The sequence below is a fragment of the Cavia porcellus genome, unplaced genomic scaffold (assembly GCF_034190915.1).
Source record: "Cavia porcellus strain 051 isolate PalLab524CR breed Dunkin Hartley unplaced genomic scaffold, mCavPor4.1 scaffold_7, whole genome shotgun sequence".
In the NCBI taxonomy this organism is placed as follows: domain Eukaryota; kingdom Metazoa; phylum Chordata; class Mammalia; order Rodentia; family Caviidae; genus Cavia; species Cavia porcellus.
Genome location: NW_026947490.1, coordinates 26,318,166 through 26,343,849, shown reverse-complemented (window position 1 = coordinate 26,343,849; position 25,684 = coordinate 26,318,166). Strand labels below are relative to the sequence as shown.

General features: G+C 46.9%; 1 protein-coding gene and 1 long non-coding RNA gene across 4 annotated transcripts in view; one reads left to right on the top strand and one right to left on the bottom strand.

The window, feature by feature from the left end:
* Lig1 (DNA ligase 1) overlaps positions 1-25,684 on the top strand; it is a 41,237-nt gene that overhangs the window by 3,780 nt on the left and 11,773 nt on the right. For 2 of the 3 annotated variants that reach the window (XM_003461349.5, XM_013151164.3), the window contains exons 2-17: positions 3,035-3,107; positions 4,428-4,520; positions 7,899-8,034; positions 10,412-10,538; positions 12,434-12,529; positions 14,613-14,720; positions 15,363-15,488; positions 15,738-15,813; positions 17,574-17,654; positions 17,919-17,975; positions 20,877-21,049; positions 23,041-23,207; positions 23,525-23,601; positions 24,402-24,493; positions 24,709-24,808; positions 25,495-25,580. In XM_003461349.5, the coding sequence (XP_003461397.1) occupies positions 3,091-3,107; positions 4,428-4,520; positions 7,899-8,034; positions 10,412-10,538; positions 12,434-12,529; positions 14,613-14,720; positions 15,363-15,488; positions 15,738-15,813; positions 17,574-17,654; positions 17,919-17,975; positions 20,877-21,049; positions 23,041-23,207; positions 23,525-23,601; positions 24,402-24,493; positions 24,709-24,808; positions 25,495-25,580 (1,612 nt within the window). In that variant the 5' untranslated portion in view covers positions 3,035-3,090. The remainder of the gene's footprint in view (positions 1-3,034; positions 3,108-4,427; positions 4,521-7,898; positions 8,035-10,411; positions 10,539-12,433; positions 12,530-14,612; positions 14,721-15,362; positions 15,489-15,737; positions 15,814-17,573; positions 17,655-17,918; positions 17,976-20,876; positions 21,050-23,040; positions 23,208-23,524; positions 23,602-24,401; positions 24,494-24,708; positions 24,809-25,494; positions 25,581-25,684) is intronic. The other variant, XM_063253006.1, reaches the window with a different exon arrangement.
* Positions 15,482-19,407, bottom strand: LOC106027390 (uncharacterized). Its single transcript, XR_001200988.3, has 3 exons — positions 19,240-19,407; positions 16,223-16,554; positions 15,482-15,950 (listed from the first exon to the last, which is right to left on the bottom strand). It is a non-coding gene; the product is annotated as an uncharacterized LOC106027390 (long non-coding RNA).

Genomic DNA, 25,684 nt, shown 5'->3' with positions numbered 1-25,684 from the left:
AGTTAGAGCTTAAATGTACTAATTTTTAAAAAATTGAACAGCATTTACTTACATGGTGGACAAATAAAATCAGGATATACTTCTAACCTAACAGAAAGTCTAGTGCACACATCTCTTCCCATCTGAGTTAATGGATTATCCTTCCAGAGTTTCTGTTTACAAATAATAGCCAAATGCTTGTTTCTCCCATATTACAAAATCAGTATCATATTATACACTATTCTGCCTACTTTATTGTTTACTTTTACTTAAGGTTTTACTTGCTATATCTAAGATTTCTTTCTGTGTACTAATATACCTGGAGCACTCCTTTTTTTTGTCTTTGAGACAGTTTTACTACATAGTTCAGGCTGTCCTTGAACTCACTTTGTAGCCCAGGCTGGCTTGAACTGGGGATCCTTCTACCTCAGCCTCTTAAAAGTGCTGGGATTACAGGGGTATGCTATCATGCCCAGCTTCCTTCATTCCTTTTGTTTACCTTTTATTTTGGAGTAATTATAGACTGAAGTTTGTGAAACTAGTGCGTTCAGTTTTCCCCCATGATGTAGCTTATACAACTGTAATTCATTTTCAAAGCCAATATTTTTAACTGGACTCAAAACCTTGTCCAGTTTTCACCAGTTTTTATGCTTGCTCAGGTGTTCGGGGTGTGTGTGTGTGTGTGTGTGTGTGTGTGTGTGTGTATCTGCTCAGTGTGATTCCTTGTATAGGCATATAGAGCAGTTACTTCTCTACAAAGGAATTCCCAGTGCTTCCCTTTTATTGTAGCCCCTCCCTCAGCCCCTGGCAACTATTGATGTGTTCTCTTTGTTCTCCATCTCGTTTTATGATTTAGGAAATGTTATGTAAACAGAATTATGCAGTAGTAATCTTTGAGACAGGCTTTTTAAATTTACCATAATGAAATTCAACATAATGTCCTGAAACCTAGATTGCAGATATCAATAGCACTGTTTTTATTGTTGAGTAGTGTTCTGTCTTCATTTAATATGTGACCCATCATCATCCATTGGTTCATCTATTTGGGTAATAACTTTATTGAGTCATTATTCATACTCCATGTAATTTGTCCGTTTAAACTGTTCAGTTCGTTGGTTTATTAGATTGAGAGTGGGGCAGTCATTACTACTTTGAGTGTTAGATTTTTATCACCTCAGGAAGAAACTGCCCTTCGTCATCATTGGTTCAATTTTAGCTCTGCCTACTATTGTAACATATGGTTGGGGCAGTAATGAAGACACTAGGTCCCAAGAGAGGGGCATCCCACTCTTTTCCTGCAGCCTGGAACTTTCTTTTACCTCCTTCACCCTTGTGTGAATGTCTCTGCTCACAAAATTCCCTGAAGCTGGGGTTCCCATTCTGATGGGGATGACAGGAGTCCCTGGATAAGTGTAGGTTATTGATCTCTGCTCAGTTGCCCAGCAATCTTAAGAGGCCAGCTTTTACCCATCAGCTGACAAAAAGAAAGGAACATGGGCTCTGAGCCAGCCATGCCTGGGTTCAAGGCCGTGTTCTGATTCTTCCCTCTCTATCCTCAGTCCCTTCAGGTAGAAAGTGATCAACTTTCCCTTGAAGGGCTAGCGAACTAGAGGATAGATCGGCAAGGTTTGAAAATATGAGTGACCTGTCCAGGATTAAGTTAACTCCCTGATAAATGGCCAGTTCTTTCTTTGCAATTCAGCCTCCTGAAGTGCTGTGAAGAAGGCAGGTGTTGGGTGGAAGTTACTGGATCAAGTCCTTTTGACCTCTCTGCCTTGGTTTCCTTGTCTGTATGTAATAGAATTGTTGTGGAGGTTGAATAACTGAGTGTGTTAAGTACCAGTGAGCAGGATAGTGGATATCACTTCCTGTGCCTGTCCCTCAGCCTTTTGGCAGCTAAGTCCCTAACCCTTCTTTGAGAAATGTTCTGGTAGATGCTTGACCGCTGCCTGCTCTCTGAACGGCACTAATGGGCCTTGTTTAGAAATTAATGCATTTTTTTCTCCAAGATTTGTCTGGGTTCCTGGCACCAGTGCTGGCCAAGGCTGTAAAAGACAAGCGCAGGTGTGGAGATGAATATCGCTAAGTGGACAAAAACATTGTTCAGATTCTAAAAGAGTCCCCGTGGGCCAACGAAGACATTAGAGTCTACCCAGAGGTTCTGTGGCCACTTCTTTGCCTATTAGCCCTATTTATAGTAGAAGATAAGACTTTGTTCTACTTAGAAATTAACAAGAGTAGTTATAATTACTTTCCCATCAAATTTCATAGACTTCCTTGATTCTGTTCTTGGATTCTTGGGAGGAGGTGATGAAAATGTTCTGTAGACCAGAGGTAACCTTCTTTAGGATTATTTTTAGTAACTAGTGATCTATTGATTTGATTTATCTTATAAAATATTTAATTTTTAAAATCCTATTTTGCATGCTTGATGTCTTCAAGTGGCTCTGTGTATGGAAGGATAGGTAAAAGTGTCCCCCAGTGACTTCTCCCAGAATGAAAATGTGACTCTTTTATTTCCCCAGCTTGGTATTCTGTGAATACACAAGCAGATACACTGGTTTTCATTGGTTATATAACATAGAATTATGCTGCCATGATGTTCTGTTCTTTGTTTCAATTAATGGACCTTTGAAGTTGCTCAACAGTTGATTTTTTTTAGACCAGTGGATCTAATTTTATAAACATTTCCTGGCCATTTGAAGACTTTGTGTAGTAGTCACCTGAAACAAAACCTTAAGGCTTAACTCCAAGATGGGGAAAGACCCCTGAAAATAAACTGAAGACCTCTGAATTAGTCATATTAGATGAAAGAAACAGGCCCCATAGAGATTCCTCCCCTTTATCTTTAATTTGGAAATTTTATTCTTCACTAATAAATCTTACTGGCAAATCCATTTGATTCATAAAAACAGACTCCTTGAAGAGGAAATTGCAGTTTTGTTCTGTAGGATTGTTTTCCTTGAAAAAAGATGCAGGTGTGGGTGTGGATGTGGGTGTGTATTGGCCTCTGCATAAATAGTATCCTGGAAAACTCTTTGGATTTCTGTTTCAGGGACAGCTGACAAAAAAAACCCCAAAAATCCTGGAAAGGAGAATTTTAGTGCCATCATGCAGCGGAGTATCATGTAAGAACCCTGCTCACCCTGTGTTCACCAAGCCCCTTCCCTTTTGCCTCAGATCTGTGCCTTTGCTAGAATAAGTTAAGTTAGACTTCAAATTGGTATTTCCAGAAATTGAATGGGATGGAAAGTGGAATGTGAGGGACAGATAGCACATTAACCAAAACATTTTTGTTTGCAGAGGATACAAACTCTAGTCTGGTGGTTTCCAGCCAGATGTGCTTTAGTCCCCTGCTCTGGGATATCTGGAGACATTGTTGATCACCACAGTTAGGGGTATAGGATTTTCCATTGCCCTCACCATCTGATAGAGAAAAGTCAGGCATGTGCCAGACATCCTTCAGGGCCCAGGACAGTCTCCCAACAAAGACAGCCTCTAACTGCAATGGTAGTGATGCCTCAGTTAAGAAACCCCACACTAATCCATTAGAGAAAAAATAAAGGGAATTCTTTAGTTTCCACAGTTGGAAGCTGGAGTAAATGACCTCAGTCTAGTTGATTTCACTCATCAAAATTTTGTGACTGGAGCTTTCTCTGTCTCTGTTGTTCAGCTCTGCTACCTTTGATGTTTAGGCTCTCTGCAGATTAGCAATGCTGGAAGACAGAGGGTTACCTTCTAGCAGTCCCAACAATATTTAGAGTCATGCTTCAGCTTGAGCCTCATGCACGTCTCTGAGGCAGCCACTGTGGGCACAGGTATGCGATGTGCAGATTGGTCAGGTCTGGGTCATGTGTCCGTGTCTGCTCATGTAAAAGTAAAAGGACACACCAGTCATATCCTGCATACCAAGAGTTATGAGGGAAGAGGTGTCTCAAGAGGAAAATGGAGGGGCCGTTACAGAAGAAGGGAGCAGATTTCAGACAGAGCCAGACCTAGACGTGCTGCGACAGGAGCCTGGGTAGCAGCAGCTTAAACACATCCTGGGTGGCTTCTTTCTGAGAAATGTAAGCGCAGTCTGTCCTGGCCAACAGCATCTTTAGTTGCTTTCTGTTCTCTTACTCTGCATGCTTTTTCCCTTTCTGTGTCTCTTCTTTTGCTCTCTTCTACTACTTCTTTTTCTCCTTCTTCCCTCTTCCTCCCTCCTCTTTCCTCCCCCCTTCTCTTCCCTTCTCCTCCCTCCTCTTCCCTTCTCCTCTTCTTCCTCCTCTTTCTCCCCCCTTCCTCTCCCTCTTCTTATTCTTTCTTCTTGCTGCTGCTTCTTTTTTTGAGACAGATAGAGCTCTATGTTCCTGCCATGGCTTGCATGCCATAGGTTCACCACCACTGGATCAGAGGAATGTTGGTGCTATTGTCATTTCCCTTTGTCTCGTTTTATGCTCCTCCAGGTCATTTTTCTACCCCACCAAAGAGGGTAAAGCAAAGAAGCCTGAGAAGGATACCAACAAGAGCAGCGGCAGAGAGACAGAGCCCCCTCCAAAGTATGTAAGAGCACCAGAATATGGGATGTTCCTTCCACAGTTAGAATTCTTCTGGTTGCAAGTTTTGCAGACCCACTTCAAATCATCTCAGTCTCCGAAAAAGAATTTTTTAAAATTTTTAGAATTTTTTTGATGTCTAGGGACTAGACATCAAAGAGCAGCTCTTAACTTCAAGTCCTGAATCCAGGGCCTTAGGCTTGTCTCCTGGGCTGATTCTATTCATTTTGGCTTTGTTCTAGACCAGTTTCTCCATGAGGCAGAGAAGTTAGCCACTGGTCATCTCTTGACCATAACAGCTTACCTGGGTCACTTGCCCCCTGGTCCAGTTCCCTTACCAGAGAGAATATGGACTAGCAGGTTTAGTTCACATCCTTCATGTATGCTGTCCTGTACAAAGGTATCTCATCTCCTTTGGACTTTCTATTTGAATTCAGTGAGCAGTAATGGGCAGTGTATAGAGAGAGCAACACTTGGTTCATCAAAGGCACCCAATACATGGCTAGAATTAACACACTGGATTCTCAGATTCATCCCTTTGGTGTATATACTGCTGCATGTACATACACATGTAGGTTTATTTATATACCACATGCATCTAATAATTAGGTGTTTTCTGTATACTGTTCATCACCTTGTTTCTAATGTTAAGATTATGACTTTGAGATTTTTCTCATTATTCATGAGCTCAGGGGCTATCTTGTTTTGCCTGGTGCCTTTTTTCTATTTTACAGGTATGCCACAGAATTATTTAGCATTCCTGATGCATGGATATTAAGGTTGCTTCCAGTTTGTGGGTGTAATAGTTAGTGCCCTGGTTTAGTCTGTACATGTCGTTGGCATGTGGACAGTCATTTTGTCTGTCTAACATAAATACTCATATGTGAAGTTACATGTGATAAGTGTAAAAATTGCCCACTCAGTGAAGTAGGTAACTTAAAATTTTGCATTCTTTCCAGTATTCACCCCCAGAAGAACCAGCATCATGAGTTTGAGGTCTACACCTATCAGTGTTGGCGCATAAATAGTGTGGATAGATGTTTCCCATACTGGAGACTAAACACTGTTCGTTTAGTCATGGTTATGTCTAATGCAGCAGGGATGGTGCCTGATGTGTAGTAGATATTCAGTAACAGACTACTACATATGCAAGTTGCTTATGTACAGTGTCTCAGTTTATGAACACTTCTTTTCTCAAACAATTTAGTTCAGCAAAATTTTGCTTGTGTTCGAGAACCCCGCAGGCAGTAACATTGTTCCTCGTGGGGAAATTTAATTCAGTTCATGACCAGAATTGTGGAAAGAATTAAGTTCGTGAACTGAGGTACCAGTGTCTATGTTGGGAGGCATTCATTTTTTTAATGAACTTTTTGGAGTCATGCACATACTCAGAAAATGTCAAGTATCTTCTATGTGCCAGGCATTATTCTAAGCCCCTGGAGCTTAGCAGTGACCAAAATGGACAGCTATTCCTCACCTAGATTGACAACTCCTTTTATTTTCCATCAGAACAGTTATACAGCCCTTTCCATGGTGCTGTATAAAAACCCACTTCATCCTTGGTGGTAATGTCCTACACGGTGAGTGCCTATCACTGGTAGTAGAACGTCACTGGTGTCTGTGTAGGTCTCCCATGTTCAAATTGCAAGCTCTGTGAGTACAATAGCCTATGGGTTTCAGCAGCTCTCTCTGTGCCTGTCACCCAGTATTGTGACAGGCTGCATCTGTGTCCTTCACAGAATGGGGGCTAGGAGCCAAAATCGGGAGGAGTTGGACTGCTTTACCAGTTATCAAATCACAGTGACTTACTTAAAGTACAGGTGCCTTTTTCTCAGGGAAGGTGCTGAGGTGTGAACGCAGGTTAGGATGGGGAGGTTGCTCTGTACCACTAGATTGTCCTGGCAGAGTTTTCATTGCTGCCCTCATCTGCATAGTCCTAGCAGGTGAGTCGGTTGGCTCCAGGATCTATGTAGAATGGAGGGCAGCAGTTGGAGCTGGTTACAAGCATGTCAGGCCTCTAGCTTCCATCCTGTCTTGGTTACTTTTTACTCATCGCTTGCCAGGTGCCAGGTGCCGCGGCCAGCGTGGGAAAGGAGTCAGGCAAGAGACTGAAGACACAGGGAGACCAGTTGCTCAGGAGGCAAAAGGCGATTTATTGAAGGACTACAGAGTTTTTATAATGTTTTAAAACAAAGAGCAGTACAAGTCACTTTAGGACACTTTCTTGTGCACACAACAAAGGTAAACATGTTCCTGGGCCCGTGAGAAACTTTTATGTTGTGCAGCCCAGGAGATAAACATGTTCTTGGGCCCATGAGAAACTTCTATTGTTTATATTATGAAGCTATTCCCAGGTTAATATCAGCGCGATGCTTTATCTAGAAGGCTGAGGTTACTGCAGGATGAGGAACTGGTTGAGGTCCAGCTTTAGTGTGTGGTTTTCCACACCCGTTTACTGCCGGACCCCTGGCTCCTGCTCCCAACAATCGCTGAGACAAAATACCTGATGTCCAGAGTTGGGAAAGGAAAGGTTTATTTCTTAAAGTTTTTGAAGGTTTCAGTCTATACTCAGTTGGCTCCAAGGCAGGGTGGCATGGCGGGGCTGCAGTTCCTGGTGGCTGGAAATAGCAAGCCAGAAACTGGCAAGAGAGAGACACACCTTCTTCTTGCCATTACATCACATCCTGGCTTCACCCCTATGTGGGTGTAGCACTGACACCATCAATCTGAGCACTATACAATGAACCAGTCACGGATGCATAATGTAAATGCATGAGGCCTGGGGGTCACCAACATAAACCATGACACATCCTATGGGCCAGAACTTGGTATGTGGCCACTCCTACTGCAGGAGAGGCTAGGAGAGTGGTCCTTGGCTGGTGCCATGTGCCCAGCTGAAACCACTATAACTGAAAGAAAGGTCTGTGGATGTTGGAAGCCAGTCCCTGCCCTGGGTAGGTTTTCTTTCTCTTCTGCATCACCTGCCACAAGGTGGGCACTGAGGAGGCCTCCAGAGATGAGGGTTGGAGGGATGGATGGATGATGAGTGTCCATCTGAGTAAGGTGATAAATGCATGTAATTCCAGCTGGAAGGCTGAGGCAGGAGGATTGCAAGTTCAAGTCCAACCTGAGCAATTTAGTAATTTTATGAGACTCTGTCTCCAAATAAAAAATTAAAAAGCCTTGAAACATGGTCAGTGCTGCAAAAAAAAAAAAATAAAATCAAAACCAAAGGATAAGGAGCATATGCCAGTGAGGCACCTGAAAAATGTTCATTGTGTCCTTGAAAAGAAAGGACTAAAATGTAGTACAGGAGCTAGAGTGTCCAGGCACAGTGCTCCCATGTTGCCTGTCGTATACCCGCGTTTCCCTGCCTTGCAGGGTGGCACTGAAGGAGCGGAATGGAGTGGTGCCTGATAATGACTCTCCAGTGAAGAGGTCAGGGAGGAAGGCAGCGCAGGTCTTGAGCAGCGAGGGAGAGGAAGAAGATGAAGCCCTCAGCCCCAGTGAAGACCAGGTAGGAAGCCATCGGCCCCTCACTTTCCCAAAAATAGCCCTTGCACCAATTCCCTGTGAGACTGGGTGCTTCCGGCTCAACAGGGTTCTAGACGTTTCTCAGGAGGTGGGCAAATACAGTGGCCATGCCCTTGAGCAGATGGTGTGGTTCACAAGGTCCTAACTGCCTCTGACATAAGATGGGCAAGGGCTGTCCCTGGACCTCTTTGTGCCTCACCTGTAACATGCCCTCCTAGTGACCCCTACTTCTCAAGTTGGTTGGGAAGACCAAGTGGGTCCGTTCACGGCAGATCTGAGAATATTGCCTCGTACCAAGTGAGGGCTCACATACATCCAGTCTTTCCTGTGATTGCAGGGCCTTTCCTGTCATTCCAGTTCATTTCTTTTTAAGTCATTGCAGCTAGGCATGGTGGCACACACCTGTAATTGCAGCATTCTGGAGGCTGAGGCAGGAAGATTGTTGTAAGTTTGTGACCATCCTGGGCCACAGTTGAGCTCAATGCTAACCTGAACTGCATAGTGAGACCCTGTCTCAAAAAGACACAAAAAAAGTCACTTGATGCCTTGATGGGATTATCTGTGTGATGTCAGGTTCTGTTACTCCCTGGCTCAGACCCTTTGGCATTGACAGCTCAGGCCCCAGTGCAACCTTTCAGACAGCTACAGGCCCTCATGATCCTCTTCACTCTGCCTGCCCCATCTTCCCTCTCATTTACAGATCTTTTCTGGCTCTCTCCCCTCCAACATTGCATTCATGCATACCAGATAGGCCTCCACTCTCACCACTTACTATTTTCTTGCCTTGCTTTTCCAGATGTGCATTGCTCTGTCCTTCTGTTCGGGTTTTTGCTCAGCTGTCACTTCAGTGAAACTCCCCTGACTGCTTCCGTTAGTTTTTCATTATTTTACAGAGTGGGAAGTTAGAACTCTAGGTAGCACTGTTCATTTCTGGAATCTATGGTGGAAAATCCATTTCCTTTACCCTTCCCAGCCTCCTTTTTCCATTTGCCCAGCCAGTGTCATGGTTTTCTCTGTGCCTTTTCTTCCTGAGACTGTCTTTGTCCTTTTTGAGGACTCAGTGATTGCATTGGGCCCACCTGGATAGTCATCTTATCTTCACATCAGATGATGGTGAACTTACTGGCTTGGTCATGAAATGTGACATATTCACTGCTTCTGAGGATTAGGCTGTGGGCAGCTTTAGGAGTTTGGACTTTGCTCTGAGGGGGTTCTGAGTAGAAGAAAAAATTGCTTTGGTCCTAGGCAGCATTCAAAATACTCCTTTGAGATCTATGTCTGTCAGGGTTCAGATGATAGACTAACTTAAACAAAATTTAATATAAAAGATTATCGCCTGGGTTTACAGTTGTTAACTTGGTGGCTAAAAGGTAAAAAGCACTCCTACGGCATTGGCCGAGGAGCTGGAACCCAGATCGCCCTGACCGGTGCTGGCAGTGGTGAGGCTGGGCTCTCTGAGTTTGGGAAAGGCCCAAGACTCAGATCGTTGTGGAAGGGGCGCTGGGTAGGAGGTGTCTCTAATGAGGTCCTGTGTGATGGGCCCTGCAAGTGTTAGAAAAACTGTCATTTGAACCCAGCAGCTGACCCAGGAAATGCCTGCACCTCCACTTTTATAGTTCCCTGCAGTCCCCCATGTTGGCACTGCCTGACACAAAACTGACATTCAGTGTTTGAAATGGGCTCGTGAGTCCTAGCCCAGGCATCCCAAGGGAGAGTGGAGAGTTGTGAGCTTGAAGCTTAATAACCAGGACAGGGCCCTATAAGGCAGTGAGTAGTTGAAGTTAAAACAGTAGACTGGCAAGGTAGAAGTTTATTTTTTTCTCTAATGAGCATACACATTCTAGGATTGATAAGGCAATCTCACATAGTCAGAGACTGAGGCCCTTCTATGTTGTTACTGCTGTCCGTACCTGCTCTTGTGAGAGTAAAGATTGACTGGGCTGTCAGGGAAAGGAGGGCGCTCCACTCTAAGTGACTTTTAGAGTGAAAAGAAGTCTGCATCATTTCCCTTTATCTTGCTTTGAACTGAGATCCGTAACCACACTAGCTGAGGCAGGGGAACATAGCTGGGAAAGGTAGTGGTTAGGTGGACCAGCGTGCAAGTATTTGTATGAGTATTCTGTTACCTCAGGAAGCAGAATTATTACTGAGGAGAAAGTGGGGCCATGAAACCACATCTAGATGCCTAGATGGAGTGCTGGCCTCCAGGTGAGAGGGGATGGCCTAGACTGGGACTGGACCTTTGGGCCAGCAAGAAGAGTATGCACAGAGACAGGCTTGGAGTTCCTGCTCAGTGTTTGGGGACTGAGATTTCTGGATGGTCTCACCTTTGCTCACTCTAGAACACTCTCCCCTTCTAGAAGCCTGAGCCAGATTCCCCACAAGGGTCCCCACCTAACCTCGCCAAATGTCCCAAGAACAGCCCTTCCTTCTCGGACACCTCCCCTATGGACATCTCCTCTTCAGGAATACCAAAGCGAATTACGGGTAAGGACACTTGACCCTTTCAGCTGCCATCTTTCTCTCCACTGGCATCTGAGCATGAGGTGGCTGTCTTCACTGTGGCCCTGATCTTCGCTCTGTGGTTAAGAGCTCAGCCAGCACCCACCAGCCTTGGTCATATGACAGACCTCAGAGCTTTGGGTTCAAAGCCACTCTAAGTTATCTCTAATCCAAAAATCTAAAATGTTTCCCAAATCAAAACATAAGCTTTACATCAATCCAAGTGGTAAAGTCTGTGCAGATAATTCCAAAATTTAAAAACTTAAATCTGAAATGCTTCGGGTTCCAAGTATTTTGGATAAGATACAGTAAACCTGTACTAGATTTAGTTAGTGGAGAAACTAGAGCCATGAGTCTCCACTGGCAAGTGGAGTGTTTTTAGAACAATCTGAAAGTGTGGATTACTTTTTTAAGTGTAAATTTTATGAAATCCGCATCCAGATAAAGTACTGCTAATGAGTACTTTGTGTCTGAGTTGAGATACACAGTCAGGACATAACAGTTTGAAGACAGCATGAAAAACAGAATGTTAGTAATTTCATGTTGATCACATTTTGGGATCACATTTTGAGTATATTGAGTTTAGTAAAATATACAGTCAAAACTAAGTTCCCTTTTTTTTCTTTATTAATGTGGCTGCTGTAAATTTTAAGATCCCATATGGTTCATCAGATATTTCCATTGGGCAGAGCTGGTAATGGGGTTCACTCTAGGATTTTAGGAGTGAGGCAGCCCAGAGATGGTGGCTGTGCTGAGTCTTAGAAGTGGGACAGCACTGTCTGTGTTGGCAGATGGAGAGTGTCGCAGATAGGAGCAGAAAGAGCATCACAGCAGCGTGGAGAGACGGGGAGAGTAAAGGGGAAGAGAGCATGAGAAAGTGAGCCAAACCCTCAACTGCAAAGTATTCAAAGCCATGCTCTCAGGGGCCTGCTTCCCCCAGTTAGGCACCACTTCCTAGTAAATTCATGGTGCTAGGAACTCATAATTGGATTAATCTACTTGATGTCATAGGAGCTGTAATGCTTTAGTCACTTCCCAAAAGCCCATCAGTTCTGCACACTGCTGCACTGGGGGCCAAGCCCTTAGCATGTGAGTTTTGGGAGACATCACCCTGAACCACAGCACTGCTCTGAAGGGGCTGTATGAAGGAGCCTGAGTCAGATGACTAAGGAGGGGGTGACAGATGGCCCAGGTTGGGGAGAGAGCAATGGAAGTGCCTTGCTTTTAATGAGTTCTATCTGTTCGGAATCTTCCAGAAGGAAACAAGATTCAAATGCAAATTGTTTCCTGGATGGAAGATAGGGGACCAGGAAACAAGTAATTGGCTGGCAGCCACCACAGAATGTGTCATTAGCTGCCTGCCACAGTGGGCAGTTACAGCGCAGTTCTGTGGGGAGGCAGGGAACGCTGTGGGTGTGTGCTCCACGGTTAACCTTAAGGGAATTTGGGTTTTATATACCAGCTGTCTTTGGTCAGTGCCGTTGCTCCCATGATCCCTGGATTTCCTGCTACTTCCAGGCCTCTGAAGTTCTGGAAAATCCATCCAAAATGCACAGAGTAGTAAGATTCCAGAGGTGGGGCATTGAGAGCACTTGTTAGAGGCAGGGACTATACTGGGCACTTCCATCATTGTTGACTTGTTGAGATTATTCCCATTGTCCAGATGCACAAAGAGACACAAACAGGTTAAGTAACCTGCCCATGGTCACACAGGCAGGAAGCAGAAGTAGGGCCTCAAGGATAGTGCCTTTACTAGGTCAGGGGCTATGGGCAGGCTCAGAAGTGGGTGCTCTTGAGGGACCCTATTAGTGGGTCTCACTTAGCGGGCGGAAAGAGGCATGCCAGAAAGGTCAGCGGCACTGAGCCCTCTGCTTCCCCAGCTCGGAAACAGCTCCCGAAACGGGTAATTCAGGACGTCTTGGAGGATCAGAATGAGGACAAAGACAGAGAAGCCAAGAAGAGGAAGGAGGAAAAAGGTGAGAGACCTGGAGGAGTGTGTGCGTGCATGCATGCATGTGTGTATGCATGCGTTGCTTAACCTTTGGAAGGGCAGGGGGTTTGTAATGAAATTTGGACCCCTCTGACTTGATGCCTCAGTCTAGGAGCTCAAACATGTCATTCAGAATCACAGACCTCTTGTTACGAAGTATGCTTTGGTTTGGCCATCTTAATTCAGTATCAGTTCATCTGTATTCACATTTTTATCTTCTGTTTTAATATTTGTTTTATGGAGTATATTTTCCTCCAGAGGGTTTCTTTTTCTTTCTGCATTTTACTATAAAGTAGAGGCTCCCTGGGCTTTCTTTGTTCACACTGCCCTTATTGTCTTAGTAGTTTTTTCACAATGCTCTTGGGCTGGTACCAGCAGTTCCATTTATTAAATAGTTGTGTTTAAACAATTGTTAAATAGTACACACACATTGAAAGGAAAAACAATACTTGTATTTGTATTTGTCTTTAACCATTACAGCTTGCACATTCAGGTGCCCTAGGTACTGCACTGTGTCTCAAACTGTGGAATTTAACAGGAAACTGCCCCTCCTGTCTCCTATTCCATGTTGACTTTTGTATAGTATGTAATTTTTATCACAGCAACGAAGACCTAGCTGTATAGAGATATAGCAACATTGCAATGGGAGTGATATAATGATTGCTCCATGTCTGGGGAAATCCCTCCTCAGGTACCCAAATCCTCCTCAGGTACCAAGATCTGTGGATGTACAGGTCCTTAAAATTGGTGCAGTATTTGTATATAACTTACACACGTCTTACCATATACTTTTAAGTCCTCTTCAGGGAACTTTTTATACAATAGAAAGGCTGTGTGAATAACTGTTGTATTGTGCTATTTAGGAAATGATAACAAGAAAAAAAAGTCTGTATGTGCTCAGTACAGGCAATTTTTTTTCCTCAAGTATTTTGTTCCTTGGTTGAGGAAATTGGAACCCCAGCATGGTATGTGGGGCCACCTATACTGAAAAATGCCTTTAGCTAGCAATTCATAGAGTGTCCACAAGATGTTGTTGGGTTTCCTTTGAAAATGTAGAAGAATGTGCCATGCAGCTGCCCCAGGCTTCCCTGCACCTTGAAAAAGCCATAAAAACCAGATCATTTGGGGCCTGTGTGAAATTCTACCAGACATAGCCTCCCGCACAGCCATATTTTTTGTTTCTTTAATAAAACGTCATTAGGATCAGTTTCCTCACTGCAGATTTGAATTTGGGTTGTTTTGATTCCCCCACCCCCAACTTACTTCCTTTTGACAATTTTTAGTCAGTAATAAATTTGACTATACATTGGGCCATCTCAGCCATTTGGAGTTGGGAGGGCAAGTCACATATTTCCCAAGTTAGTGTTTGTAATTTTTATTGTTACTCTAGTGGTATGATTTTTTTTTAAGTCATGTTAATTTTTTTTCTTTTGATCTATAGCAAGCTGTCATATTATTAAACCATTACACATTCTACTTTGATGTTAATAATTCTCAAAGAATAGCTGATGAGAAACAAATGGCCATTTGTATTTGTTTGTCAGTTTCCCTGCAAACGGGATTGGATTCCTCCAGAGGTCCTTGCTAGCTCCGGGGTGACCTAGAATAGCTCTGACACCTCCTGTCACTTTACAGCCTTTCAGGTGTCCTTTGGTATCTGCAGAAGATTGGTTTTAGGGCTCCACAAGAAAAGTAAAATCCAAGGATATGAGGTTCCTTAAGTAAAATGACATCCATAGTGTTTACAAGTAACTTGCCTACCATGCTGTGCACTTTAAGTCCCCTCTAGGTTATTTATAATACATAGTAGAGTGGAAATACTTTGCAAATATTGTTATACTGTCTTAAGTATGCAACAGTGACTAAATAGATTTGGACATGTTTGGTACAGATGCAGTTCTAAAAAAGTATTTTCCATCAGTAGTTGGCTGTGTCTGCAGATGTGGAGTCTACAGATACAGAAGGTCTGCTCTACTGGATTGCTGGAAAAAGAATAAATGGGGGCAGAATGTCTACAGAGTAGAAATGTCTTTAGAGATCAAAATTTTTGACTTTCTGTCTGTCATCAGAAGCAGAGACTCCAAGAGAAAGCCTCGTAGAGACTGGAGCAGCAACAGTGAAGGAAGAAGAGGAGGGGCATCAGCCCTCGACACCCCCTGAGCCCCCCAAAGCCCCCAGTGAGTTTCCAATCCTCTTCTTCCCCCAGCACCATCACTCTGATTTTTGCAGTCTGAGTCTTTAAAGGGCATTTAATTTGTACAAGGCATAGATGTAGATGCTTAACTAACTTTTGAATGCAAAACAAGGAGACTCCTTGGTGTTCTTGTTGTTGTTGTTGTTTTTAATCATTGCTACTTCCTCCCACATTTATGGGAAAAGAGGAAAGCCAGTCCAGCCAAGTATTTATAGCTTCCAGACATGCCAGGTGGCAATTAAATGGCATTAACTGAGCAGTAATTTATTAACTTGGGTGTCCAATCTGAGTTTCCCTGTGAGAACCTTGGGTCAGAGACAACACTTGCAGGGGCAGTTTTAAGGATGTGGTATTGTATCTGGTGTTCTCCTTACTGCAGAGGTGGGGATATTTTCTTCTGATCAGCTGAGACTTCTTTTACCACTATTTGCAAGGGTGCAGTTTCAGGCCAAATCCTAGATTCCATGCACTGTTGAGTAAACACCAGGCCAGAGAGGATCCAGATTCAGGCTACAGAAATGAAACTGCAGAATGACCAGATTTTCCATCCATGGGGAGGTTAAAAAACAAAAAACATTTTGATATGGGGGTGGTTTGCTTCATCGTCTGCCCTCTCTCACTTTAGAAGCAGAAGCCCCAGCAAAGACAGAAGGTGTTTCCACACCCAAGGTACCCCAGAAGCAGGAGCCACAGGAAAAGAACCAGAGCAAGGCTGCCCCCAGAGTCTCCAGGAACCTCAGCAGTTTCTTCAGTGAGTGTCATTTCCCTCCTCGTCTCCCAAGATAGTACAGACAGGAGGCCAACAGTGGGCTCTTTCTCCAGAGTACCACAGGTCCCTTCTGGCTGTCATGCTTCGTGGAAGTCTAACACACCTCTCCTGTTTGACACTCATTGTCCCAAGCAGTCATGCTGAGGTTGGGGTGATGCTGGTAGACAAGGGGTGGGAGGTACCACCTATCAGGAGAAAAGTCTTCCACCTGTTTCCTGGCTCCTTTCCCAGCACCCCGGAAGCCATCAGTCAAAACCGATGTGAAACAAGAGCAGTCAGGTACCCCAGGAAAAGAGGAGGCCAAGAGGTAAGTCAGTGTCCAGTCTGACAGGTGTGTCCTGGGTGTGTCTCCTGCCCCCCAGTATGGCCCAGTCCCAGCTTGGGCTTCCTGTTCCTATAAGGCTTGATAAATTTTCCTTCTCTCTGTCTTCTGTTTTTCTGGTCCTGAAATGACCACATAGTAAACGTTAGTTTTTGCAGGCCACATGCACCCCTCCATGCAAAGCTATTCTTAGCTCACAGATTACATAAAATCAGCCTGAAGTTTAAGGGTGGAGTGTGTTGACCCTTTGCTCAGCTTCTCCCCTCACCGCTGGCCTCTAGTCTTTCAGCCTCAGTCTGACCCCATGAGGACTTGGGGTTGACCCAGCTTCAAAGGGCTCCCCAAAACTCCCAGGACAAAAATCTAAGTGCCTGTGCTCAGTGCCCCGCCTTACCTCTCTGGCCTCATTTCTCAGCCTTCTATTCCAGTCACACGGAATGTGCCAGGTTGAAAAGCGGAGGTGTCTGCTCTGCATTGCAGTTTCTTTGTTTCTTCTGTGCTGCCTGGGTGTCCTGTGATCTCATAGAGCTGCCCCTTATGCCTGGACCTCCTAATGTTCACTGGTGTCAGATTGTAAGAAACCAAATAGACTGGTAGAGAGTTCAGTGCTTCATTGTAATTGTTCCAACTCTGAAAAGATGTCTGGCCCATTTTCATGCTACCTGGTATGTACCCTGGGGGTGTCTTTGAAGATTTATTGAATGCCCAGTTGGATAGATGAATGGCCTGTAAAAAGCATGAGGTCAGACACTCCCCACATTGTTTTCCTCCTCAAAACAGCTGTGATTTCTCAGCACCCAGGTAAATGCTGACTCCTGGGATTCTCACTAGCCAGCCTTGCCCACCTCAGTTAGTCTGAGCCTCCTGACATTGCCAGCCTCCCTCTTTCTCCCTGAGCTGCCCACCCCTGCTTCTGAATGTACTGGCCGTACTAGGACACTGTCGCTAGCCACTTTGCTCATGGTGCCCTCGCCGGGAAAAGCCCGACATCTCTCCCTCCCTCAGAACAAATGTGTGTCTCCAACACTGGGGACAAGCTTTCTTTTCTGTTCTGTTTGATGGCCAAGTGCCTCCCCTACCAGACCACAAGTTCCTTCTCTCAAGGTCAGAGCTGTGGCCAGCTCTTCCTACCCAAGCAATGTACAAAGAAAGAGCAGAATACTTCCGATTTTTTTTCTCCAACAATCATGAATTCATCCATTTATTCAGATGTTTATTGAGCACCGATCTTGTCAGATAGACAGTGGTTTTAAGTGATTTTAGAGATTCAGCAGATACACGAAAGTCTTGCTTATTTCCTGACGGCTATGGAATAAATAATAAGCAAACTATGTCATGTGTCTAATGGTAGTAAGTGCCATCCCAGAGAATGGACCAGGGACAGCAGCAAGGAGCAGTGTGAGGTCAGGGCTGGCTTCACAGGGAAGGAGCTATGGGAGTAAAAGACCTGGAGGAGATGAGGGCAAGAGCCCTGGGGAAGAATGTTCTGGGCTGAGAGAAGAGCAGGTGCCGCGGCCCTGGGCCACACCTGTGGACAGTTAAGGAACATGGAGGAACCTGTGACTGGAAGAGTGTAGAAGGAGGGGGATGCAGTAGGAGATAGTCACAAAGGTGACTGAGCACAAGGTCAGTATCCTCGGGTGGAGCACTGCCTGCCACATAGCAGGCACTCAGGAAACACTCATTGGTGCTATGACTTCTTCACCCTAGAGATGTACCAGATCTGATCTCTTTTTCCTTCGCAGATCCCTGGACCCAGTGAGCTACAATCCCGCTAAGAACAACTACCACCCCATCGAGGATGCCTGCTGGAGACAGGGCCAGAAGTGAGACTCCTACCGCCGTCCCTAATGGTCCTCCTCTAGGGCCTGGTGCTCTGGGCAGCTCTCACTGGGGCCTCAGCTGGAGGAAATGGCAAATCTGTCTATAGTCAGGAGCATGGAAAGAATAGAGAGAGCTCAGGGCAGGGAGCAAGGCTGCTTTTCTGCACTGGGTATTGGCAAGCCTGTCCCCAAGTAGAAGCGAGGAGCAGAGTGAAGGAGGACTGGTGTGGGGATTCCAGTGACTCTCGTATCTCTTTTCCTCCCCAGGGTTCCTTACCTGGCTGTGGCCCGGACATTTGAGAAGATTGAAGAGGTTTCTGCTCGGTAATCATTTAGGCCTGGGCAGGGACACAGCAGGTGCTGTTGGCTCTGTCACTTATGATGTAATGCTGTGTCCCTCGTGCTGCCCTGTCCTTTACACTCAGCGCCTTCCCCTTCACACAAGTCACAAACATGGCTGTGAGTCCTGCTGAGCCCCAGCTTTGGACAACCCCAACATCAGCTCTGCCTTGATCAACACACGGACTAGCCAGCTTCCTGGCCCCACCTCTGTATGATAGGAATGGCAGAAAATGTGAAAATGTAGGCCATTTTCACACAGATCACCAGAAGTGGTTTTCCTCTTGCTTCCTTATCTTATTTAGTGCCAGTGAAAGGAAGTCAGGTCTTGGCTGTAGTGCAGACCCCTCCCCACCATCTCTTTTACTGTATATTTGCTCCGCAGAGCCTCCGTTCCTAGTCACTGACGGTGACTGACGGTGCTGACCTCAGTGCCCAGGGTTGCCTGCATCCCAGTACTTGTCAGCTGCACATTCATGTCACAGTCATGTGTGCCGTGCAAGCCATGGTCTTCCCCACCCCAGTTCTGCTCCTCTCCTGCCTGCCTGCCCGTCATCTCTCCCTGTATATCTAGTTAGCGTCAGTATTTTCACAAGGTGTGATTCCTTCTGCTTTGTGCTCTTATCGTCCACCTTGTTTTTATGTCTTTTTGTTTTGGTTTAAATAGATCTCAGCTTATTTCAGCTGCTCCGTGGTACCTTTCATAGATACCATTTTTCACTGTCCTAACATTCGTAGAACAATTTAGGCTGTTGCTAATTTATTCTTAAAAATAAGTGTTTTGGGGGATGTGTTGAGAACTCTGTTTGGGGCATAGACCCTATTGTGGGGACCAGGCAGGTCACAGAGGATATGGGAAGGCTGAGGGGCTTGTATCAGCCTGTGGGCAGCAGCTGAGCAGGCATCCTGCCCAGGGGACTGACAGACCTTGAGCCTGGTTTTGCTGCCCCCTGCCTTTGTGCCTGAGGGTGGGTGCCTTGACCTCTCCCAGCCACCCTTTCTTCATGAGTAAAGGAAGATTATACATCTCCCTGTGGAGACTGAAATTAGCAGCACAGTGCAGGATTTAGTTCCAAGAGAGACTTAGCTGTCATCTACTCAAAGAGAATGGCAGGTGACTGTCCTGATTCCGTAATCCAAATATGGGAGTTCAATGACATTTTTCAAAACATTTAAACAACCAGTTTAGATTTATGGAAATCTAAGAAATTTAAAGGAAACAACAAAAATGATAGAGTTCTCCACCTACCCTGGCTGTTGCCCTTCATGCTAGTGGCATGTCAGATCCAACATCCATTTGGCACTCATTTACATGACGCACAGGCTTCATTTGGATTTTCCCATTTCTGTCTTTTGTCATCCGAGTTCTCCACGCACTGGTTTAACTCGCCTGCCCTTTGTCTCCCTTGTCTCAGAGGCGTCTGTGGTTGGTATTTGTCTGTTGCGACCTGTGCCCTCACGATGGGTCTGGTGGTGCAGAGCGCCTCTCAGCTAGGCTTTGTGCCACATTCCCTCAGTATTAGTTTCAGGTGACCAGTGTTGTGTGAAGGCCACAGAAGCAGTGTTTTCTCCCAGTTTCTCTTAGGCTTGTCACCTGGCCCCAGGGCTGGCTGTTAGGTTGTCTTCCCTGTCATCTTGCCCTTTGTACGTAATCAGTGTCCTGTGGGAATTCATTGTTTCTTGGCAGACTTCTTCCCATTGGTTTCATATTAATGACAGTCTCTTAGGGCTGCTAGGAAATAGTGCCACACTCTCACTAGTGTTGGACCACAGAAACCAGCTCCCCGACAGTGTAGGGAGCCACAGGTCTGGAGTCAAAGTGACTCTAGGTTGGTTCCTTCTGATGGAGACCCTAGCCTGTGCTGCTGTGTGCTTGGTGACTACAGCCTGCCCTCGACTCATTGCCACAGTGGTTGCCTCACTTCCTCACCACCACTGTCTCTGTTCCTGCCTTTCCTGGGCTCTTACAAGGACACTCATTGGATGAGTGGCCACGCTGATCCCATATGCTCTCATCTCAGTCCTTAGTCTCTAGTTCCACATCTGGCCTGTACTGAGGCTCTGAGTAAGTGTGGCTTTGGGCCAAGCACTGTCCCATCTGCTGTGGTGACCTGCAGTGGCTCTTGTCTGCAACAGCTGGTACTGTGGCATTTGCCAAGTGGTGATTTTGTGTTTCTCATTTCTGCTTTAAAAAAAAAAAAAGGTCCATTGGCCTCTTTTTGTTTAAGAAAAACACAGCTTCTCTTTAATGAAGCCTTCAGAGTTGACCAGTGGCAGCCCTGGCTCTTTCTGACTGACACAAGCAGAACACAGCTGATTTTTGTGGCTGGGCGCTTATGTCTCAACCTCATGCTTACTATATCTGTGACTTTCCAAGAGTCTCATCATCTTCCTGCACCTCTGTTCCTTCATCTTCAGGATTAGAGAGGTAATGCTTGTCTCAGCGGGGAGCTGAGAGGATTCTGTACATCAAAGTATACAAAGTGCTGAAAACTAGCATCTCACATAGATAATGCTCTGTCTGCCTTTGCTATTACTTCCCCGGTGGCACTGTCACCGTCTAGGAATCTGTCACACCAGCAGTCTGTGGTTTTGCCTGTGGCTTCAGGTCATGCTCCTCAGAATGTTTGTGAGCCGTTTCCTCTTCTTTCTCTTGTTCCTGAACCCCACATGTCCTGGCCCAGCTCTCCTTCATGTTACCGACTTGTCTCAGCTTAGGACAGTGGTCAAAACCAGGACATCCTCGTGACACCATTAAGTGATCCCTAGTCCTCCTTGGGATTTTACCATTTTCCCATTTCCTCTTCTACCCATCCCACCACAAACATACACACCTTCTGTTGACCTTGAAGAGCCAAGTGGTCACAGCCCTGTCCTTTCCTCCAGGCTCCGGATGGTGGAGACGCTGAGCAACTTGCTGCGCTCTGTGGTGGCCCTGTCCCCTCCAGACCTGCTCCCTGTCCTCTACCTCACCCTTAACCGCCTTGGGCCTCCCCAGCAGGGCCTAGAGCTTGGCGTTGGTGATGGTGTCCTTCTCAAGGCCGTGGCCCAGGCCACAGGTAAGAGGGTGCCATGGTGGAGGGAGCATGGAGTGGGCAGTGGTTGAAGAAATGGAGGCTCAGCCCTGTGTTGGGCCAGGGGCTATGGGAATGGAGAGGAGGGGCTAGGATTGCTGATATTTTGGGAGGGAACAGAGCTCCTGAAGGACCTGGGGGCCGAGAAGTAGATGGGGAAACAGGAATGCAAGCCTGAGCCATTAAGGTACACAGAGGCTAAGGCAGAGAGGCCCATCTGTCAGTGCAGCAACTGGAGTGCTGGCTGCTGATCAGGGGTTCAAGGGGACCAGGGAAGGACTAAGGGTGGAGTTGGCTCTGGCCTCACATGGAGAACAAATAGGAGAGGAAGCCAGCTAGGAAGGTGGGCAAAGGTCCCAGGGCAGAATGAGCCAAGCAGAGATGAAAGGAACAGAGGGGTGGGTGAGAGCAGAGAGCGAGCGTGGGGTGTGGGGCTATGGAATGCAGGGGCCAGGAAAGAGGTCAGCTATTTTTGGGACCTTGCTATAGACTGCTGTGTGCTGGAGTCAACTGGGAAAGGGCAGGCAGAGTTGGAGAAAGTGAATAACTCCCTCACGAGCAGCCTTCTTATGGGGTTTCCACACTGGGCCTGGAGCTCTATAAATCTGGGTCAGGACCAGGATTTAAGAGTGGTCAACATAGGACAGATGACCAAAGCTCTGGGAGTTGTCCCCGAAGAATGACATCGGGGAGCTCAGTCAAGTCACGTGGACCCCAGCGTTTAGGGAGGGAGGAATTGGGAGTTTTGATGAGAAGACAAAGGACAGACAGTGGGGTGGGGAAGAAGAGATAGGGTCGCAGGGGCCAAGGGGGATGACTCAGACCCACCCCCTCGCTCATACATGGGCCATCTGTCTTGCTGTGATGCACCACACCCAGCATAGCATGTCCATTGGGATGTTCTTAGCCAAAACAGCCAAGTGCTCATCACACCAGTTTACAGAGGATTCGTTTTCTTACGAACAACTTGCCAAGGCATGAGGCTTTTTCTGCCCCTCTTGACTTCCATCCTTTGCATGGTAGCTCTTGGCCTGTACATCTCCCTGTAGCCCCAGTGGCTGCCTGTGGCCCTGGGTTACTGTGAGTTGGGAAAATTGCATCACAGTTGGCAACATGAGCTCCCCCATGCCACGCCGACCACCCACGTGCGGCTGACTTGTTCATGGTAATTCCCCTTGCAGACACAAGCTCTGACCCTGTGTGTCTACCATAAAGCAGCCAATGTGAGAAGACTGCCATGCATGTTGTCTCCTCATACTTTACTTTCTCTTGGATTCCCTTTCCTTATTAATGGAAGACCTTTCTCTTGAAATGGTACATAGTAATGAGTTACATTATCTCTGCATTTGATGCAGGGTAGAAAAGTGGTGTCACAGGTATCTTTGGAGACCCAGATATTGGTCCTGATGGTCTGAGAGCCACTGGTCAGGGTTGTCACTATGACTTGTGTCTGTGTCTCCCCTCTGCTCTCACTTTTAGGGAAACATGGACGAGCCTAATTCTGGACCGTTAAGGCCCAGTTAAGACAGTTAAATGGGTGACTTCAAAACAGAATAGTGACAACAACAAACAAAACAAAAGACTTGACCACTGCCAGAGGATTCTATGACCAACAGGGAGGGCCCTTTGGCCCTGCCTGCTGTGTCTATCCACTTGCATGGGGGTCCTGCCCAACCCCATGACTCTTAAATCTTACCTGCATGTGGACTGCCCACTCAGATGCCTGCATAGGCACAGGCACATTTGTCCAGCTGCTTTATTCTATGTGACTGTCCCAAGGGCTTCTTACACCTGATGAAACAGGAAACAGATGCTTACCAAGCTGTTTCAGTTGAGTGGGGAAGGAAAGGAACAGGGAAATACTGACCCTGACAACGAGCACGTGTGCTGGAAGAACACATGTGCCACCCTGGAGAAGAGGCATACAGCCACATTGCCCTTCACCACTCTCCTGTGCTTTCTTTCCTCCTCCTAAGGCCGCCAACTGGAATCTGTCCGGGCTGAGGCTGTTGAGAAGGGAGACATTGGGCTGGTGGCTGAGAACAGCCGCAGTACTCAGAGACTGATGCTGCCACCACCCCCTCTTACCACCTCTGGAGTCTTCTCCAAGTTTCGGGACATTGCCCGGCTCACTGGCAATGCTGTGAGTGAAGGGTATTTAGCATGGTAACCCAGGCGCCTTGGGATGTTTTCTTAGGCCGCTTGGGTTCGGTCTGTTCAGTTTTGCTCTCGGGTTTGAAGTTTCCTGCCCTTCTGTCAAGCCAGTTCTAGTGCTTGGGGCAGGGGGTGTACCGGCCCACTAGGTGTCCAAACTCAGTGGACTCTTACTGGGTGGATGGAGGTGGGGAAGAAGGCCAGCTCATTTGTATTGCCCTGAGACTAGGTGGCCATGGGAGTGGCATAGAAGGAGAGGTCCCTCTCTTGACCACCAGGCTCTGACTCTTGCTCCCCCTCCTCTAGTCCATGACCAAGAAGATGGATATCATCAAAGGCCTCTTTGTTGCCTGCCGCCACTCAGAAGCCCGGTTCATCGCCAGGTGAGTGTGGGCCCTGAGGCTGCAGAGGCTAGCTGGTGCGATAGGACAGCTTAGCTGTTGGAGCTACTGCTAATAGCCTGGTTGAGGTCCTGTCTGGGGTGAGAAAAGCATGATCAAACGTCCAGGTGAGGAGGAAGGTGAGATGTACTTTCCTTCTTAGACTGACTGCTGTTCTGTGGTAGTGCTACCTGGAGAAGAGTCCCAAAGTTCAACTACAAAGCATGCTGTGGTTGATTAGCAATGTTTGCCCTGGCCTGAGTAGCAGCCAAATAGCGTGAAGCCATGTGTTTGCCATGACAGTGGAAGCAAGATAGTTGCTTGTTTATGTCCTGGAGCATATTTTAGGTACCCTGTCCTACACCAAGTGCCGTGTCTCTCCAGTCCCAAGCAGCTTTGCAAGGCAAATCCTGTTGTTTTTACTCCAGACATAGAGATAGAGGTGTAGGAGGGTGGGCTATTTACTGTCAGTTGCTTGTATCAAGGCCTATTCTGGGTCAGATCTTGACCACTGTAACCACCAGGGTGGGCCTGTCCCAGCCTCAAGCCCAGCTCACACTCCCCAAACCCCTTTACCTCTCAGGGCAGTGGAGATGAGAAGGGGCATCACCAAAGCCTGATGCTCATGGTCATTCTTGGCTAACTTCAGTTTCCTCATCTGCTTATATAACTTCTTGGGTCCTTCCCAGATCAGAGCCAAGATTGCTCTGGCTTTTGAGGAGATTCTACAGAGGATTGGGCTGGCAAAGATGGGAAGAGACAGGGGCAAGATGTTGAACCAGCCCGCCCCTCACTCTTTCCAGGGCCCTGAGTGGACGGCTGCGCCTCGGGTTGGCTGAGCAGTCGGTGCTGGCTGCCCTTTCCCAGGCTGTGAGCCTCACACCCCCAGGCCAAGGTGAGCACTTTGACTCTTCTTCATGCCTGTTATTGGGGTTTCCTTCTCAGAAGTCCATACCGTACCCCTCCCTCATGGTTCCTGCCTCCACACTCCTCTTCCCTTAGAAAGGTTCTTAAGGAGCCTCCTCTGTGTTCTTTGTCCTGCATCACGCAGGACATGGGGTAGCTTAGGGATAAGGCCCATCCTAAAACCCTTGACAAATGTTTTCCTAGAATTCCCTCCGGCCGTGGTAGATGCTGGGAAAGGCAAGACCACAGAGGCCAGAAAGACATGGCTAGAGGAGCAAGGCATGATCTTGAAGCAGACATTCTGGTGAGATCCTGGGGCTGAGTAGAGGAATGGGTCAGTGGCTGGCACACTCCAGTGACTGTCATTGGGCTGGTGACAGAGCGAAGGGTGTTCATCTTGACAAGATAGCACAGGGCACAGTAAGGTGACAAACAGTGAAGGGCATGATCTGCAAGAGGGCACTGATAATACGTCAGGGCAGCAGGGTCGGGAGACCTGGAATTCCAGCCAGGACTGCTTGTGAAAGACCTGAGTAGCAAGAGGCTGGTAATTGAGCCTTAGCGAGGGCTGGCACAGTGGATGACAGCATCCCTGGAGCAGGCACCCTGGAGGGACCTTCACCAGGCACTGACCCAGGGCTGCTGAAAGCAAGACACTAGCTGTCAGAGACAGGAAGGCTGCCAAGCCGTTTCACATATGTCCCCAAGCACCCACTGTGGGCTAGGCCTCCCCTGCTGGGCACACAGCTGTGAATGAGACCTTGCAGAGCTCCCAGGGCTCAGACTAACGGAAGGTCAGAGTGGTGTGCAGTGACAAGGAATTGAGGGGACTGGAGTTGAGAACAGTGTGACTGAGGTAAGCAGAGGCATTCAGGAGGCCAGGTTTGGGCACAGGCCAGGATCTGTGCCCACGAGCACTTGCAGCTAACCAGTTCTCAGGGCGTACCACCTCTAGAAAGACTCCTCAACTGTTCTTGTCCCCCACCCCAGTGAGGTACCTGACCTGGACCGAATCATCCCTGTGCTGCTGGAGCATGGCCTGGAGCGACTCCCGGAGCACTGCAGGCTGAGCCCAGGTATTGTCGCAGCCCACCCTCTGCAGAGCCAACTACCAAACCCTCCCACCCCAGGGACCTGCAGGGCACTCTGCCCTCCCCACCAGGACTGAGTCCAGTTCGCC